We start from the raw sequence: 20,164 nt of genomic DNA on the forward strand, positions 1-20,164 counted from the left end.
GGTCGCATGACTTTGCTACAAAGCGGGGAACCTGTCTGTTGTGGCGAGACGCGAAGAGATCCATATCCGGGGTTCCCTTAAACAGCGCAGATCTGCGAGATCGCCTCCTCTGGATGGAGAGACACCTCCCCCGGATCCACGGAGGACCGGCTGAGAAAGTCTGCTTCCCAATTCTCCATGCCCAGAATGTGAATCGCGGAGAAAGCAGGCACTTTAGTCTCGGCCCAGAGCAGAATCTTGGAGACCACCTACATCACTAAGCGGCTCTATCCGGTAACCATCGGATAGGACGTTCCGAACCCAGGAGTCCTGAACCTACGCTAGCCAAATGTCCCGGAAAAGAGAGACAGACGTCCTCTTACCGAGAAGAGGATACCGGTAGGGACGTCCCTTCAGGAAGAGGGGGGCTTACGGTTACCGGACTTGGCTGAGAAACTGCCAGAACGGTTGTCTTGCTTCCAGGAAGGACGTGCCTTGAAGGAAGGGGCCTGCTTGGGAAGACGATCCGATGCAAAGGACCGAAAGGAAGCAGTCTTCCGGCGGGGGTCGGAGTGGTGGGGTTTGTTCTGCGTCAGCAGAGTGCTTTTACCTCCAGTAGATTCTGATCTTATCTCATCTAGCAGTTTCCCAAAAAGCCGTGAACCTGAGAAGGACAACTCAGATTTTTTCAAAGCAGCATCTGCATCCCACGCCTTCAGCCACATGGAGCGATGAATCGCAACCAAGTTACCTGAGGCAAAGGCCGTACATCGTGCGTACTCCAAAGCAGCCGAACAGAGGAAGTCCCCCGTCAGAAAGTTGACGAGCGATATCCGCCAAGTCCTCCCAAGGAGCACCGTAAACAGGATGCCTTGGCGCAGCTGAGAAGCCCAATCCGAGACTGCCTTGGATACCCAGGCGGAAGCGAAGGTAGGTAACAAGGACAAACCTGCCGCTTCAAAGGCAAACTTCGCCAAGTTCTCGATCTTCTTGTCGCCGTATCCTTAAAAGACGCTGCATCTGCCAGAGGCAGAGTAGTCTGCTTGGACAGATGCGAAACCGGACGATCAACTGCCGGCGGCGTCATCCACTTGGAAATCAGATTCTGAGGGAAGGGAAACTGAGTCTGGATCTTCTTGGTTCCTTGAAACGGTTTATGCGGATGCTTCCAAGCCACATCTAGCAAAGCATCAAATACAGCATGAGAGCTGAAAGCCTTGGGGGAACGACGAGAGCAAAAATAAATTTCCGGATCAGGATCCAAAGTTCTTGGGTCCTCTAGATTAAACGTGTCCCTGATGGCTGACACCAAACTGTCCACCATATCAGACATGGCAGAGTGTTCCTCTTGATCAGAGGTGGTATCCGACATGTCATCCACTAATACCTCTGGAGAGTGGGAGCATGTGGAGGTTGCCTTAGACTGAGGCATATTGTACCTGGAACAATGAGTCTGAGACCTCGGATGATCACCGGGGGAGCGGCCCCTAGAGCAGGAGCGCTGTGGAAGAGGATTGAGATCTACGGAAAGTGTGTCTATCCCGATCGAGTGGCTCAGGGGAAGAGTCTGAAGAAAGCACTTTTGGCTGCTTGTGTGAGTGCTGGAAGTGGGGGTCAGGAGAAACTGAGCGGGACTACCTGGGAAAAGAGCACAGGGAAGACCGCTCCAAAGCCAAAACCACTGTCCTGGAGACCCTAGCCAGATCGGAGATCGACTGGGAAAGGGAGGAAATCCACTCCGGATAACAAGCGTTCCAGGAGGGGCATCCTGAGAAGCAGGTACAGAAGGAATGGTGTGCGTGGTGGAGCAGGCGGATTCAGTGGAACCACCAGGCATTTTGGTCTTGCAGCCCATACAAGAGTAGTAGGTGACTAGGGCTGCAGCCGCCTATCTGGGAGGAGGTCCGGGTCTGGAGTCGGACATAGGAGCTAATAAACAGGGAGACAGCAAATAAAATGGAGCAATCTCACCCAAAGGAGAGGAATATACTCACCCTGCATGCAGCCATACTAACCTAAGATGTTTTCAGCCAGCTATGGTCACCTGCATCATATCAGGCTAAAACAGCGGAACGAGCAGGGAAAATAGGGGGACCCGGACCCAAGGGGCAACCCCAATTGCTGGCCATTGGCGGGAAGGGGTTAACGGAGAATACTCTATGCCCCGTGCCCCTTGGAATCAGTAGGCGGGGTATATTCTGCCAGGAGGGACTGACTTCTTTTTGTATGCCTAGTGTCAGCCTCATAGTGGCAGCAAGATATACCCATGGTCTCTGTATCCCCCAATGGAGCCGATAGAGAAATGTATTATTTTATAGTGACAGGTACACTTTAAAGAGTGGCCACAGAATTAAAAAATCAAGTTGTTATCTCCTAAATGCTTATAAGAAAAAATTATCAATTTCAACATTTACAGTGTTATAGCTGTAAACATAACATCCCCATGTACAAAGGCTGAGCAGCCACATCTTATGGTAAATACTAATATGTAATACTTGTGAAGGTCCCCAACCCCCCACTAAGACCCTACCGACAAGTTTATGCAAAGATTTCCCCCTCTTGTGCCTTGTAAAGTGGGGTGAACAATGTTAGCAATAACTTGCTGCAGTTCGATGACATACAATACGTGTAAAGATAGCTGGTACACTAGTGGATGGAAATCATCCCGTGTGTGTCTAAAGCAGTGTTTCCCAACCAGGGTGCCTCCAGCTGTTGCACAACTACAACTCCCTGCATGCCCGGACAGCCAAAGGCTGTCCGGGCATGTTGGGAGTTGTAGTTGTGCAACAGCTGGAGGTACCCTGGTAGGGAAACACTGGCCTAAAGATTCAGGTTTGTAGAGTGTGAATTGTAGTACAGGATTACTGCGCACCTTCAACATTTCCCCATGAAAAATACATTTTTGGCAGATTACCGTCCCATTTAGTCATATTTTAATGTGCCAGTTGCAAGGTCATCTACCAGCTTTACCCATAGGGGAGGTCATGATTGCGGTTAACCCGCGATTTTACATTGAAAGTGTGGCCCAGGCCTAAACAACACTATTGTATAAGAGATTCTTGCATCATTTCGGAGTCTCTTCTAAAATAAATGTTGCTTTTTACTAGAAAGGAAAAAATTGTATTTGTGGAACTATTTTTTCTTCTTCATTAAAACCTGTGCAGAATCTCATTCTGATAGGATGTTAACTATGTTGTACATTTATTAATAGAACAGATAAGTCTGTTGCTATGGAAAGTTAAATCGGTGGCATATAAAATTTACAATAAGTTGTATCTTCAGAAAAAGTCCAATTAAAAACGGTTTCATTTTAAGCATCAGGATGGGTTCACACTGGGTCTTCGGCCTCCATTTAAACTCAATTGTCGGGTTAAAAAAAAACAATAAAAAAAAAAAAAAACACCACCATAACGCAGCATGCTGCAAAAAACACATGCTCCATTCATATCTATAGGAGTAAAGCACTCCACTATCTTCTGCGCTCCCATAGAAATAAATAGAGCGTGTCTCATCTGCAGTATGCACGAGCTGGGGCCTCGTTCTGGAGATTATGGGGGGTGGGAGGGGGCATCTTCCCTTATAGACTAATATGGGATCCATTTAACAGATACATAAACGCCATAGAAACACTCATGATGTTACATGGGCACGTGTTAGATGGCAACAATGGTTAATGTGGCAGCCATTTTATTAAAAAAAAATTTTGACATCATCTTCTCTATGGAAATATGTGGTATACCATACTTGCATACCAACCAGTTGGATGCCAATGAAGAACTTAAGGTCTATCTACAGTGGTCCCTCAACATACGATGGTAATTGGTTCCAGGCGGACCATCGTTTGTTGAAACCATCTTATGTTGAGGTATGCTCAATCATACTTATACTCACACGTCCCCGCCGCTCCGGACCGTCAGTTCGCCGCTCCTCTGGTGAAGTTTTGTACCTCTTGATTGGAAAGAGAGAGATAAAAAGGACCACACCTGTGCAGTGGTACTGACCTCTAAGAGCAGTGCGGCGTATATGGCGCGGCTTTGGAGTAGTGTGGGGTGGACTGTTACAGCTTGCTGCTTGGTACCCCCTTTGTCCGTTACGCCCAGGGCAGAGCAACGGAAAAAGCTATATGTGAAGGAAGTACAGAAAATGCGGGGGTTCTGTATCCAGAGCCCTACTGTTAAATAGAATTGATAGGCCAATAGGTACACAGGATGTTTTTTTATTTCATTCGTACATAAAAAGTACAACTGGACCACGCCAACCTCGGACACAGGAACGCACTGACAGGACACCACACATTTTATATTGTGGACCTGAGGAAGGCGTGAGAGCACGCCGAAACGTGTGGTCCAGTTGTACTTTTTATGTACGAATGAAATAAAAAGCATCCAGTATACCTATTGGCCTATCAATTCTATTTAACAGTAGGGCTCTGGATACAGAACCCCCGCATTTTCTGTACTTCCTTCACGTATCACTATGGTGCCGCTGCTCTGCGCCATCGCTCTAAGTAGCCACGACGGGGTGGCAACATGATGATGGCAATGGAGAGCGATGGTGCAAGGCAGCAGCAGAGGAGCAGCGAAAATGGGCCAGAGCGGCTGGGACAAGTAAGTATCATTCAGCGGGCCACATGGGGCACATTAAATGGCTATCCGGCATCAGCTGAAGCAGTCAGAGCTGCCGGATAGCTGTTTTTGCGATGGCCCCGACACACAGAAGCATCATACGCTGATGCTGCCTTCAACATATGATGGCCTCTGAGAGGCAATCGTATGTTGAAATGATCATATGTCAGGACCATCGTATGTTGAAATGATCGTATGTCGGGGGACCACTGTATTGGCATCCATGGAAACATTTAAAAGTATAACAACAGGAGGTTCCTATGTTAAACAGAGGTCAAGCATGCAGTGTGAACCCAGCCTTACTGCATTACATAATTTACAGCAATCTTTCCCCAGTACCAACACAACCCCAATGCCTGGTGACATGAGCATTCCAATGGGTTGGTTGGGGTGTGACAGGAAAATATCAACTTCAAAAATGCCTTATTCAAGAGCCTTCTACTAGAACCACTGGTAACGCCGAACCTTCTTGTTCCTAGAATCCACTATGGAAAGCTCCTTGTAATGGACTCCCACTTTTGCTGCATGACCATTGTCTGAGAGAAGATTGAGGTGGAGAGGGGGTGGTGTTCAGGGGAATGCACTGAGGGAGTATGGATACATACCAGCTGTCTGCTGAGGCATGAAACCACCTACTCCTGTTAGGTTAATAACAGCTGCTTGCTGAGAAGATAACGTCTGCTCCTGACCGCTAGGACCTTGCTCCATTCCCTGAGAAGAACAAGGCAAAAGATCTGTCATCAGAATGGAATGGAAAAGAACTATGTGAAGAATAAATACATCCACATATCATATCTGGTATGCAGGTCCTCCAAAAAGTATTGGGACTTCCACCATTGCCAAGAATGAGGAGCCTTAAATGTAAGTATCTGGCAGTAGTAGGTCACTCTCTTACAGACACTCTCCACAGAAACAAACTGGGGCTTTAGGGTCTATTCACACGGCAGAATTTCCGCTTGCAGAATTCCGCCTCAAACTCAAGCCCATAGACTTCTATGGGATTCCGCACTCCCATTCACACTTCTGAAATTCCGAAGTGTGAATGGGAGTGCGAAATCGAATAGAAGTCTATGGGCTAGCGGAGTTCCGTAAGTGGAAATTCCGAAGTGTGAATGGGAGTGCGGAATCCCATAAAAGTCTATGGGCTTTAGTTTGAGGCGGAATTCTGCAGTGTGAATAGACCCTTAGAGGGAACTGAATGTTCAAGAGTACTTTGGCAAAGGCTAGATGTGAACAGCTGACCACGTGTGCCTGTTTCAGACAATCCCCTCGGTCAGCCTTCTCATCTTAAAGGGGTACTCCCGTGGAAAACTTTTTTTTATTAAATCAACTGGTGCCAGAAAGTTAAACAGATTTGTAAATTTTAAGTTAAACAAATAGGAACCATTCACCTCTAGACTAATACCAGAGAAACCTGATACATGATGGTTATAAATTGGAATATGACACATTACATGTAAATTACTTCTATTAAAAAATCTTAATCCTTACAGTACTTATTAGCTGCTGAATACTTCAGAGGAAATGGTTTTCTTTTGGGAACACAGAGCTGTCTGCTGACATCATGACCACAGTGCTCTCTGCTGACATCTATGTCCATTTTAAGAACTGTCCAGAATAGGAGAAAGTCCCCATAGCAAACATATACTGCTCTGGACAGTTCCTAAAATTGACAGAGATGTCAGCAGAGAGCACTGTGGTCATGATGTCAGCAATTTTAGGAACTGTCCAGAGCAGCATATGTTTGCTATGGGGACTTTCTCCTACTCTGGACAGTTCTTAAAATGGACAGAGATGTCAGCAGAGAGCACTGTGGTCGTGATGTCAGCAGAGAGCTCTGTGTTCCAAAAAGAAAATAATTTCCTCTGTAGTATTCAGGAGCTAATAAGTACTGGAAGGATTAAGATTTTTTAATAGAAGTAATTTACAAATCTTTTTAACTTTCTGGCACCAGTTTATTAAAAAGTTTTCCATGGGAGTACCCATTTAATGCCATGCTTTTTCTTGCGCTGGTCTTTTTTCTTTCTTGGACATGCAGAAAACTATCGCATTGTGCTTCAGTCTATGTTGGTGATTTACGTGTATTGTCCCACAACAATCTCCTCTTATATTCTGGTTAGGAGCAGCTTTCTGTCTGGGAGTGGTGCGGCTTGGCTTAGTGATAAAATGGTGCATAACTACTAATGCAGATGTATTCGTAAACTGGATATTTCGCGTTTCACACAAATGTGTACAGATTTTACACAACGTAGACCACTAGACAGCTCCCTTAACACAGGTCGAATTCACTCATCTTGAGGACCCATCTGAAGGACTCATCCCCTGGACCAGTGTTTCCCAACCAGGTTGCCTCCAGCTGTTGAAAAACTACAACTCCCAGCATGCCCGGACAGCCTTTGGCTGTCCGGGCATGCTGGGGGTTGTAGTTTTGCAACAGCTGGAAGCACCCTGGTTGGGAAACAGTGCCCTGGACACTTGTGCGAGGGGATAGAATAAGGGTAATGTCAGTCGCAGCACAGTACTGGACAATGCATGTTGGCTATAACTGTGCATTCTGCCCCAAAATTGAAAAAGTGGTGACAGCGGGAGGGATTCAGAATTCATGCTACCAATGCAAATAGAGATGAGCGAACTTATAGTAAATTCGATTCGTCACAAACTTCTCGGCTCGGCAGTTGATGACTTTTCCTGCATAAATTAGTTCAGCTTTCCGGTGCTCCAGTGGGCTGGAAAAGGTGGTTACAGTCCTAGGAAAGAGTCTCCTAGGACTGTATCCACCTTTTCCAGCCCATCGGAGCACCTGAAAACTGAACTAATTTATGCAGGAAAAGTCATCAACTACCGAGCCGAGAAGTTTGTGACGAATCGATTTTACTGTAAGTTCGCTCATCTCCAAATGCAAACATTAAAAAAATATGTCACGTGGACCATAATTCTAATGTGCAGGTGAGGTTAGAAATGGAAATGTTAAAGGGGTACTCCGGTGGAAAACTTTTTTGAAATGTTTTTTTTTTTTTTTTTAAATCAACTGGTGCCAGAATGTTAAACAGATTTGTAAATTACTTCTATAAAAAAAAAAATTAATCCTTCCAGTACTTATTTGCTCCTGTATATTAAAGAGGAAATTCTCTTAGATTTCTTCCTGTCACGATCACAGTGCTCTCTGCTGACATCTCTGTCCATGTCAGGAACTGTCCAGAGCAGGAGAACATCCCCATAGCAAACATATGCTGCTCTGGACAGTTCTAAAATGGACAGAGGTGTCAGCAAAGAGCACTGTGGTGGTGACAGAAAAGAAATCCCCCCCCAAAAAAAAGGAATTTCTTTTTTAGTATACAGCCGCTAATAAGTACTGGAAGGATTAGGAATTTTTAATAGAAGTAATTTACAAATCTGCTTAAACTTGCTGGCATCAGTTGTTGATTAAAAAAAAAAAAAAAAAATATATATATATATATATATATATATATATATATATATATATATATATATATATATATATAAATAAAAGGTTTTACACCGGAGTAGTCCTTTAAGCAATAACATACTAGGCGTGTGTCTAATGCTATATTGCTTGTGAAATTCTATCTAGAATGAAACAATTCAGAAATTCTGAATCTGGCAAACAAAATGTTTTTCTTTTATGTGCATAAGGTTTTATTTTAATATTTTGTTTTGTAACACTAAACCTAACAAAATGTATATTGTGTTATATTAAAATGTAAGAGCTTAAAAAAAAAAATAAAAAAAAAAATGTATGATCAAATATGATTCCTGTGTGCAAATACATAAAGAGTGATGCCTATAGTTAAAGGATGCTTGGAATATAACCTAAATAAATACATTTTGGACAAGTTTGCAAGTAAAAGCAATATGATCTATATACACACAATGCATTCTGAAAATCTTCAGACCCTTTCCTCACATTTCGTTATGTTGCGACCTTGTGGTGAAGTTATAAAAAAATTTTTTTTTTTTTTTTTAAATGTAAGTTTTCCTTATTCTACACTCAATACCCTATAGTGAGAATGGGAAAACAGAATTAGAGATTTTTGCAAATTTATAAACGTAACGCAAAACTTAAATTTCACATGGACTGTGCAGAAAGGAGAATCTTCCAGAACGCCAACCATCACTGTGGCCTCCACCACTTTGGGGTTTATGGCGGAGTGGCCAGAAAGAAGCCTGCTCAGCAAAAGACAAAACGCCCCTTGGAGTTTCCCAAAAAATAAAAAATAAAAAATAAAATAAAAAAAGGACTCTCAGATTGTGAGAAACAAGATTTTCTAGTCTGATGAAACCAGAATTAAACTTTTTTTGGTCTCAATTCTAAGCATCATGTCTAGAGACAACCAGACACTGCTCATAACCTGCCCGATCCTTTCCCTACAAAGCGCCAGGTGGTGGCAGCATCATGCTCTGAGGGGGGAGGGTTTCAGCGGCTGGGACATGGAGACTGGTCAGGCTTGGGGAAAAGCTAAACAGAGTAAAGTACCGTATATACTCAAGTATAAGTCGACCCGAATACAAGCCGAGGCCCCTAATTTCACCCCAAAAACCCAGGAAAAGTTATTGATTTGACTATAAGCCTAGGGTGGGAAATACATCATCCCCCCATGTAATCATCCAGACCCCCGTCATCATCCAGACCCAGTCATTATCCCCCCCATCATCATCCCCCCCCCCTGTCATCATCCAGACCACTGTCATCATTCCCCCCCCTTCATCATCACCGCCTGTCAATCCCTTCAGCAGTGGTCTTCAACCTGCGGACCTCCAGATGTTGCAAAACTACTTGCAGTTTTGAAACACCTGGAGTCCACAGGTTAAAGACCACTGCGGTCTTAGTCATCATCCAGCCCCCCCCCCCCCCCTTTAATTTTCTACTCACCTCCCCACTTGACGATGACGCACAGGGACGTTCATGCACAGGGACGGACGTCCCTGTGCGTCATCGTCAAGGTAACGTCACTAGTCTGGGGGCGGCCCGGAGCGTAGAAGAGGGCCTCCCGGTAAAAATGGACAGCACGGAACGACTAACCGTCCCCACCGGACGATCCCTGCAGCATAGATGGCCCACAACAGCTCACCCTAACTTCCCACCGAGGGGAGGTGAGTAGAAAACAAAAGGGGGGGGGGGGGGGTCTGGATGATGACGAAGGCCGCAGTGGTCTTCAACCTGCGGACCTCCAGAAGTTTCAAAACTACAACTCCCAGCATGCCCGGACAGCCGATGGCTGTCCGGGCATGCTGGGAGTTGTAGTTTTGCAACATCTTGAGGTCTGCAAGTTGAAGACCACTGAGTATGGAATTACAGGAGTTCACTCGAGTATAAGCCAAGGGGGGCGTTTTCAGCATGAAAAATCGTGCTGAAAAACTCGACTTATACTAGAGTATATACGGTAAAGTTTTTTTTTTTTTTTTTAGATAAAAACCTCTGGACCTCAGACTGGGCTGGACATTCACCTTCCAACAAAACAATGGAGGAGATTTATCAAAACCTGTGTAGAGGAAGAGCGGTGCAGTTGCCCATAGCAACCAATCAGATTGCTTCTTTCATTTTTCACAGACCTTTTTTAAAAATGAAAGAAGCAATATGATTGGTTTCTATGGGTAACTACACCACTCTACCTCTACACAGGCTTTGAAATATCTCCCACAATGACCCTAAACCCACATCCAAGTATATTAGGGACAACTCTGCAAATGTCCTTGAACCCTCCAGAGCCCTGACTTGAACCCAACTGAACATCTCTCGTGAGACCTAAAAATGGCTTCCACTGACGGGCCCCAGAGGATATTCAGAAAAGAATAGCAGAAAATCTCGGTGTGCAAGTTTTATAGCCTCATCCCCGAGCAGACTGGAGGCTGTAATCTCTGCCAAAGAAACTTCAACTAAGTCCGGAGAAGCGGTCCGAATCCTTAAATACTTACCGTATTTTTCGCCATATAAGATGTACTTTTTCATCCCCAAAACTGGGGGGGGGGGGGTGGAAAGTCGGTGAGTCTTATACGGCAAATACACATTAAAACCCTGTCCTATCGCGGCGGTCCCTGCGGCCATCAACGGCCGGGACCCGCGGCTAATACAGGAAATCACCGATCGCGGTGATGCCCTGTATTAACCCTTCAGACTGAAGCAAAAGTGACACTAACCCGGCTGCTGAGTTGGGCTGTTCGGGACAGCTGCGGTGAAATCGCGGCATCCCAAACAGCTTACAGGACACCGGGAGGGACCTTACCTGCCTCCTCGGTGTCTGCTCCGTGCCCGGATCCCCTGCATGGCCGGCGCTCTCCTTCATCGTCATCACGTCGTCACGCACGCCGTCCCGTCATCCAATAGGAGCAGCGTGCGTAGCGACGTGATGGCGGCGACGGAGAGCGAGAATACCGGGCAGCAGAGACGTTCCGAAGCAACGGGGACAACCCGGGGACGCGGCGACAGCGATGGAGGGCGTCATCCAGGGCAGCGGTGACGGGTCCGGAGCGGCAGGGACACGCGAGTATTACCTCCTATACCAGTGGTCTTCAACCTACGGACCTCCAGATGTTGCAAAACTACAACTCCTGGCATGCCCGGACAGCCAACGGCTGTCCGGGCATGCTGGGAGTTGTAGTTTTGCAACATCTGGAGGTCCGCAGGTTGAAGATCACTGTCCTATACTTTACATTGTATTTGGTTCACAATCTTTTTTTTTTTTTTTTTTAAATTGGGTGCGTCTTATATGCCGGAGGGTCTTATGGCGAAAAATACGGTATGTCACTTTTCAATACACTATGCGTGATGCAGAATGATAGAATTATATAGGGGAAAGCTTAAATTATTATTATTATTATTTTTTTTTTACTTTAGCACAAGGCCTCAGCATAACAAAATGTGAAAAAAAAGCGGACGTCTAAAGATTTTCTGAATGCATTATACACAGAACAGATTGTATTGGAGAAAGAGCGACTGCAACATCACATTACCTTTCTCATTATAGGAAAATGCACCTGGGAACCTAAACTATTCCTTAGGTGCTGTTCACACGCTGCAGATTTGTTGCAGATATTGCTTTAATTGGTTTCGGAAACCCGAAGTGCAAAAAAAATATACTGCATGTGAATATACCAACTTAAAGAGGTACTCCACTGGCCAGCGTTCGGAACATTTCGTTTTTGAACGCTGTGTGGGTTGACCACGCCCCCTCGTGATGTCACGCCATGCCCCCTCATTGCAAATCTATAGGAGGGGGCGTGGCGGCCGACCCCGTAGCACCCACACTAAATGTTCCCAATTCTGGCCAGTGGAGTACCCCTTTAAGATTTCATGATTTGTTGATACACAAAGTTCTTACCGATGGGATCAGCCCCAGCTGGTCACTTTGCTGGGGGCTGGAGGTGGAGGTCTGCTGGGACTGCTGTGGGGAGTACTGGGACAGCTGCGGCTGCTGTTGTTGTTGCATTGGATTGAATATAAGTGAAGGAAGCTGTTTCAAAGATGACATCCAGTTTCAGAAATGTGCAGAGTACTTCATTACAAGTGAATACAATAGGACACTTTTCATTTTTTTATTTTATTATTGTTACCGTATTTATTTTAACCCAGTTGCACTGCTGAGTAAAGCCGTGTCCGACAGAGCAATGTGAAGACAACCATCCATGTGCACAGCTTTAGCCTATGTCAACATTGCAACTATGAAAGGAGGCCATACTCGATCTATTACAGATTAGAACATATAGCTTTTGGGAAAATGATTGGATATCTATATATTTTATATATATATATATATATATATATATATATATATATATATATATATATATATATATATATATATATATATCTCTATCTATCCACCTATCTATATCTATCAATCTATATCCATCTATCCATCTATCAATCTATATCTATCCATCCATATCTATCTATCCATCTATCCATCCATATCCATCTATCCATCTATCCATCCATATCCATCTATCCATCCATATCCATCTATCCATCCATATCCATCTATCCATCCATATCCATCTATCCATCCATATCCATCTATCCATCCATATCCATCTATCCATCCATATCCATCTATCCATCCATATCCATCTATCCATCCATATCCATCTATCCATCCATATCCATCTATCCATCCATATCCATCTATATCCATCCATATATATCCATCCATATCCATCTATATCCATCCATATATATCCATCCATATCCATCCATATCCATCCATATCCATCCATATCCATCCATATCCATCCATATCCATCCATATCCATCCATATCCATCCATATCCATCCATATCCATCTATATCCATCCATCCATCTATATCCATCCATCCATCTATATCCATCCATCCATCTATATCCATCCATCCATCTATATCCATCCATCCATCTATATCCATCCATCCATCTATATCCATCCATCCATCTATATCCATCCATCCATCCATCTATATCCATCCATCTATATCCATCCATCTATATCCATCCATCTATATCCATCCATCTATATCCATCCATCTATATCCATCCATCTATATCCATCCATCTATATCCATCCATCTATATCCATCCATCTATATCCATCCATCTATATCCATCCATCTATATCCATCCATCTATATCCATCCATCTATATCCATCCATCTATATCCATCCATCTCTACACATCCATCTATCTATCTATCTCTACCTCTATCTATCTCTACCTCTATCTATCTCTACCTCTATCTATCTCTACCTCTATCTATCTCTACCTCTATCTATCTCTACCTCTATCTATCTCTACCTCTATCTATCTCTACCTCTATCTATCTCTACCTCTATCTATCTCTACCTCTATCTATCTCTACCTCTATCTATCTCTACCTCTATCTATCTCTACCTCTATCTATCTCTACCTCTATCTATCTCTACCTCTATCTATCTCTACCTCTATCTATCTCTACCTCTATCTATCTCTACCTCTATCTATCTCTACCTCTATCTATCTCTACCTCTATCTATCTCTACCTCTATCTATCTCTACCTCTATCTATCTCTACCTCTATCTATCTCTACCTCTATCTATCTCTACCTCTATCTATCTCTACCTCTATCTATCTCTACCTCTATCTATCTCTACCTCTATCTATCTCTACCTCTATCTATCTCTACCTCTATCTATCTCTACCTCTATCTATCTCTACCTCTATCTATCTCTACCTCTATCTATCTCTACCTCTATCTATCTCTACCTCTATCTATCTCTACCTCTATCTATCTCTACCTCTATCTATCTCTACCTCTATCTATCTCTACCTCTATCTATCTCTACCTCTATCTATCTCTACCTCTATCTATCTCTACCTCTATCTATCTCTACCTCTATCTATCTCTACCTCTATCTATCTCTACCTCTATCTATCTCAATATCTCCATATATATATATATACCTACCTCTCTCTCCCTCCCTCTCCCTCTCCCCCTATCCATATCTATATATATCCATTTATTTATTTGCAATTAACAGTATTCTCCCTCATATGCAAGTATGGTTGGAGGTTGGATCAGCCAAATGTGCATGTTCACGAATCCCAACCTTCATATTCCAAAATGTCATTTTATCTTTTAAGGAAAAATTTACCACCACAAGAAAACAAATTGATAAAAAAAATGAATCTAAATTAAACAAAAAACAACTAATGTGTAAACTAAATTACACTCATTGACAAGCACCCAGATAGAAATGTTAGATTGCTGCAAAATGAATACAGGTGTGGTCTGATTATACCCTGGGTCTTGCCACAAGACTGGGTAAAAGTACTTTTATCGTTGCCATATAAAAAGGTTATCAGAGGCTACTTTTGGTTAGTGTACCTCTTTAGTGAGAGATCACTGACTGCTAGACATGCCTCGATGGCACACTCAAAGATATTTTGCCCAGTTGACAAACAGAGTGAGACACATCGTTGGACTAAGAAGGAGATTGTTGATTCTTCAAATTGCCCACCATCTAGGCCAGTGGTCTTCAACCTGCGGACCTCCAGATGTTGCAAAACTACAACTCCCAGCATGCCCGGACAGCCGTTGGCTGTCCGGGAATGCTGGGAGTTGTAGTTTTGCAACATCTGGAGGTCTGCAGGTTGAAGACCACTGATCTAGCCCATTCTGACCAAGCTGTGCAGTGTTGAGAGCAGTGGCTAGCTGAGGGCACTTTGGGCTATCAGGCTTTGGATGGTCCAGACCGACCACAAGTAGAGAGGATCGTTTGATCTACCGACCCATAGAGACACAGGTGGCCCCTTCACTACACACTAGTCACCAGATTTAACACCTTCCAAGCATTTATGGTATCGGCAGATGACAAGTGTGCAGAACCTAAAAGCTCAGCTGCAATATCAGTGGGCAAAGAATGCCATTTGGAACGTGTATGCCTCCATGCTAACTGTATCTTATCTTGTATCCAGTCTAGAGGTACCCCAAAAGGGTACTAAAGCTTTCTTTCAGTTGTACAGTTTTGCCCATTAAAGGGGTACTCCGGTGAAAAACTTTTTTTATTTTATTTTTTATTTTTTTTTAAATCAACTGGTGCCAGAAAGTTAAACAGATTTGTAAATTACTTCTATTAAAAAATCTTAATCTTTCCTGTACTTATTAGCTGCTGAATGCTACAGTGGAAATTCTTTTCAGTTTGAAACATAGAGCTGTCTGCCGAATCACGAGCACAGTGCTCTCTGCTGACATCTCTGTCCATTTTTAGGAACTGTCCAGGGTAAAAGGAAATCCCCATAGCAAACATATGCTGTTCTGGACAGTTCCTAAAATGGACAGAGATGTCAGCAGAGAGCACTGTGCTCATGATTCAGCAGACAGTTCCGCTGTAGTATTCAGCAGCTAATAAGTACAGGAAGGATTAAGATTTTTTTAATAGAAGTAATTTACAAATCTGTTTAACTTTCGGCACCAGTTGATTTAAAAAAAAGAAATAAATAAAAGGTATTTCACCGGAGTACCCCTTTAAACCTATCCTTTCCTTCTAATATTGTAATCACATATATCATCATCATCATCATCATCATCATCATCATCATCATCATCATCATCATCATCATCATCATCATCCACACATATATACAGTTTCATTTGTTTCTAACAACTCCTTTTTGCATTCCATTTTGTTTACTTGGCCTTTGCTACTAACTTCAGGTATTTTTTTTATTTTTGGTACTCATCAATTTACAAAGTAGACCTTCTTCAAAAGGAGGAGCTTTATTTTCTTGTGTGACCTACTGGATGTAGTGTCTCTGTAGGTCAACCCTTGGCTGTGATAAGCCAGTCAATGGCAAAACGTCAGGCAGGAGGGAGATACATTTGAGCTCAGCACTGTGACATAGGCTTCAAGAATTGTATAGGGAATGCTGTAGAGCTACCTGGCGAAGAATTATAACAACCAGCCAGCTAAAACACACCAATGCTGGATAAATGGCACAATTATATGTAAACATTGGCCTTTAAGCCAGCAAGCTGATTAAAACAAAATTAGAATAAAATCAGCTAACGAATCTATACATGCTGCATAGCACAATTAACATACATAAAAATATCCATGCACAGTGCTGTAATTTTAATACGTCACTGCCACCTAGTGGCCACTGAGCACAATTTTCTTTATTAATTTTGACAGAAATAAAAGTTAAAGGGGTATTCCAGGCAAATAAATATATATATATATATATATATATATATATATATATATATCTCAACTGTCTCCAGAAAGTTAAACAGATTTGTAAATGACTTCTATAAAAAAAATCGTAATCCTTCCAATAGTTATTAGCTTCTGAAGTTTTCTGTCTAGCTGCTCAATGATAATGTCACGTCCCGGGAGCTGTGCATGATGGGAGAATATCCCCATAGGAACTGCACAGGGACGTGAGTCATCAGAGAGCAGTTAGACAGAAAACAACAACTCAACTTCAGAAGATAACTATTGGAAGGATTAAGATTTTTTTTTAATAGAAGTAATTTACAAATCTGTTCAACTTTCCAGAGCCAGTTGATATATAAAAAAAAGTTTTGGCCTGGAATACCCCTTTAAGTTTTATCATTATTTTGAGTGCCTCTAGTCAGGGTTATCCCTGAGAGGATTCATTTCCCCAAGGAATTTTGCTGTATTATAATTATTTGCCCAGAGACTCCCAAGGGGAACCTTTTTTGGTAGTGTAGCAAACACTTGGCTGTGAGCTCTGTTCCTTCTGGAGGAGAGCTACTTTGCATATTTTCCTCCCAGTGGAGCATTGCAAAACCAACAAGATTCCACACACCAGTTTGATGTTCTCCTCCAGGTGAAAAGTCATCCCTTTAGTCCTACTCAGAATTTTAAAAATATTATCTAATAATAATCTTTAAATTTTGCAATATTACTTGTATGCTAAAAAGGAGCAAAAAATAAATAAAAATGTTGAAGAAAACAACAGAAAAAAAAAATCACGGCCTTCATTACCTGTAGCAGATTTAATGGTCTCAAGTTGGGATTGTTTTTTATACCAAAGGGACCACCTGTTGGAGAAAAGTCTTTTTGTTTAAAAATGTAGAAGAGAGGCTAACAAAAATATAAAAGGTCTAGCTAAAACTAGTAACATTCTACACAACTAATGAACAGGTCTCAATAATGTGACACTATATCAGAACAAGTCAACATTGCATTACTGCATCAATATTGACTTTAGGGAAAATGGCTTTGGTTAAAATGTTCTTTTGTGTTTGTTTTTATATGTAACAACCCTATCAATATTAGATTCATTTTACTTTCTTGGATTTGTTTTTTTCTAACGTCGCTACATTGGATTTTTATTCCTTATGGGGTATATAGACTTTAATATACTTAATATAACGGTCATTTTTCTTGGGGGGTAGGTGAGGTGTTTCCTGAAAAAAAAAAAAAAGAAAGAAAAAAAAAAAAGGATTCCTGCAATTTTTTAAAGGTTTTTTTTTTTTTTTAATGCTGGTGACAATAAGGGTTACAATAATAAAGAAAAATTTCAAATTAAAAACAGCTTTTAAGATGTTGCCCAGAAATGGCCAAAGTTATTATTATTTTTTTTTTTAATCACACTGGGTCTCACTCCTGAGACCTGCTGCAACCACTGCAAAGGCACCACAATGACAGTACACACCTCGGCTGTCAATCAAATCCAACCTTTTCACTATATATGGCTGGATTCCCATCGGCGTCGAGCTCTGTTCAGATGATGGGAGTTCAGCGAAGAAAAAAAATATATATATTGCAGGTCTGTTCGTTGTTTGTCACTGGAAAAGACTCTGAATGGAGCTCCAATACAAATGTGAACTTAAAGGAGAACTACGGGATTGAAAATTTTATCCCCTATCCTAAGGATAAGTTTCAGATCGCGGGGGTACGATCGTTGGGGCCCCCCACGATCTCCCGTACGGGGCCCCGGCTCTCTGGTTAGTGAGGGCATGTTGACCACCGCACGAGGCGGCGGCTGACACGCGCCCTCCATTTACAGCTATGGGAGAGCCGAAACGCTGCCTTCGGCAATTTCCGGCTCTCCCATAGCAGTGTATAGAGGGGGCGTGTCGGCCGCTGCTTCGTGCGGTGGTCAACATGCCCTCACTAACCAGAGAGCCGGGGCCCCGTACGGGAGATCGCGGGGGGCCGCAGCGGTCGGACCCCCCGCGATCTGAAACTTATCCCCTATCCTTAGGATAGGGGATACATTTTTCAATCACGTAGTTCTCCCTTAAAGGGGTATTCCAGGAAAAAATTATATATCAACTGGCTCCAGAAAGTTAAACAGATTTGTAAATTACTTCTATTAAAAAATCTTAATCCTTCTAATAATTATCAGCTGCTGAAGTTGAGTTGTTCTTTTCTGTCTGGCAACAGTGCTCTCTGCTGACATCTCTGTGCAGTTCCCGAGACAGGCAGAGTAGAAGAGGTTTGCTATGGGGATTTGATTCTACCCTGGACAGTTCCCGAGACACGTGTCATCAGAGAGCACTTAGACAGAAAAGAACAACTCAACTTCAGCAGCTCATAAGTACTGAAAGGATTAAGATTTTTTAATAGAAGTAATTTACAAATCTGTTTAACTTTCTGGAGTCAGTTGAGATATATATATAAAAATGTTCCTGGATAACCCCTTTAACCTACGTCTATGCAGCTAAAGGTCAGATTTCCTGGCCTAGGGTTGAACAGCACTGCTGCACACTTCCCCAGCTTATAAGCTAGACTTTTGACATGTCCAAGCAAAATGTCAAAAGTGTTTTTTTTTTTTTGTTTTTTTATGATAGCAACCCCTTTTGTAGGAAAAATTTTAATACAAAATAAATTAAAAGGCACACTACTAGAAATGCTGCTTTCCAATAAAATTAATTATATAAAAAAAAAAAAAAATACTCCATTTGTGACAGAAGGGCACATTCAGACAAGATGGATATGCAGTATAATACATATGAATGAGATTTTGGGATGAAAACTGCAGTGAATATGCAGCAGAATGTGCAAATAACACATGAATTTTGCAGTGGGCTCAGATTTCCAGCAAGTTGCTTTGTGGAAAAATTTGACTATCTTCATTTACCCTGACAAACGGTAATACTCATGCCGTGTGTTAATATAATATACCATATATACTCGAGTATAAGCCGAGTTTTTCAGCACGGCTTATACTCAAGTGAACTCTACGCCTGTAAATCCCTTCATCAGTGGTCTTCAACCTGCGGACCTCCAGATGTTGCAAAACTACAACTCCCAGCATGCCCGGACAGCCATAGGCTGTCCGGGCATGCTAGGAGTTGAAGTTCTGAAACCACTGGAGGCCCGCAGGTTGAAGACCACAGCGGCCTTTGTCATCATCCAAACCTTCCCTTTAGTTTTCTACTCACCTCCCCTCGGTGGGAAGGAAGGGTGAGCTGGTCCGGGCCATCTATGCTGCAGGGACCGTCCGATGGGGAGGGTTAGTCGTTCCAGGCTGTCCATCTTCACCGGGCCTGCCCTGGACTAGTGACGTTGCCTTGACGACGACGCACAGGGATGTTCATGCGCGTCCCTGTGCGTCGTGAAGGCAACGTCACTAGTCCGGGGCAGGCACGGAGTGTGGAGAAGAGGGCCCCCCCCCCCCCCGGTGAAAATGGACAGGCCGGAACGACTAACCCTCCCCACCGGACGATCCCTGCAGCATAGATGGCTCGGACCAGCTCACCCTTCCTTCCCACCGAGGGGAGGTGAGTAGAAAACAAAAGGGGAGGTCTGGATGATGACGGAGGCCGCAGTGGTCTTCAACCTGCGGACCACCAGATGTTGCAAAACTACAACTCCCAGCATGCCCGGACAGCCGATGGCTGTCCGGGCATGCTGGGAGTTGTAGTTTTGCAACATCTGGAGGTCCGCAGGTTGAAGACCACTGATGAAGGGATTGACAGGCGGTGATGATGAAGGGGGGGGGGGGGGGGGGGGGGGATGATGACAGGGGTCTGGATGATGACATGGGGGGATGATGTATTTCCCACCCTAGGCTTATAGTAGACTCAATAACTTTTTCCTGGGTTTTTGAGGTG

General features: G+C 43.2%; 1 protein-coding gene across 3 annotated transcripts in view; it reads right to left on the reverse strand.

Annotated features, from left to right (window-relative positions):
• The window catches only part of SUPT20H (SPT20 homolog, SAGA complex component), a 102,745-nt gene that overhangs the window by 5,200 nt on the left and 77,381 nt on the right, over positions 1 to 20,164 (reverse strand). For all 3 annotated transcript variants that reach the window (XM_056561940.1, XM_056561942.1, XM_056561941.1), the window contains 3 exons: positions 17,085 to 17,140; positions 11,942 to 12,073; positions 5,210 to 5,315 (listed from right to left, as the gene is read on the reverse strand). In XM_056561940.1, coding sequence (XP_056417915.1) covers positions 5,210 to 5,315; positions 11,942 to 12,073; positions 17,085 to 17,140 — 294 coding nt within the window. The remainder of the gene's footprint in view (positions 1 to 5,209; positions 5,316 to 11,941; positions 12,074 to 17,084; positions 17,141 to 20,164) is intronic.

The sequence above is a fragment of the Hyla sarda genome, chromosome 2 (assembly GCF_029499605.1).
Source record: "Hyla sarda isolate aHylSar1 chromosome 2, aHylSar1.hap1, whole genome shotgun sequence".
Classification (NCBI taxonomy): domain Eukaryota; kingdom Metazoa; phylum Chordata; class Amphibia; order Anura; family Hylidae; genus Hyla; species Hyla sarda.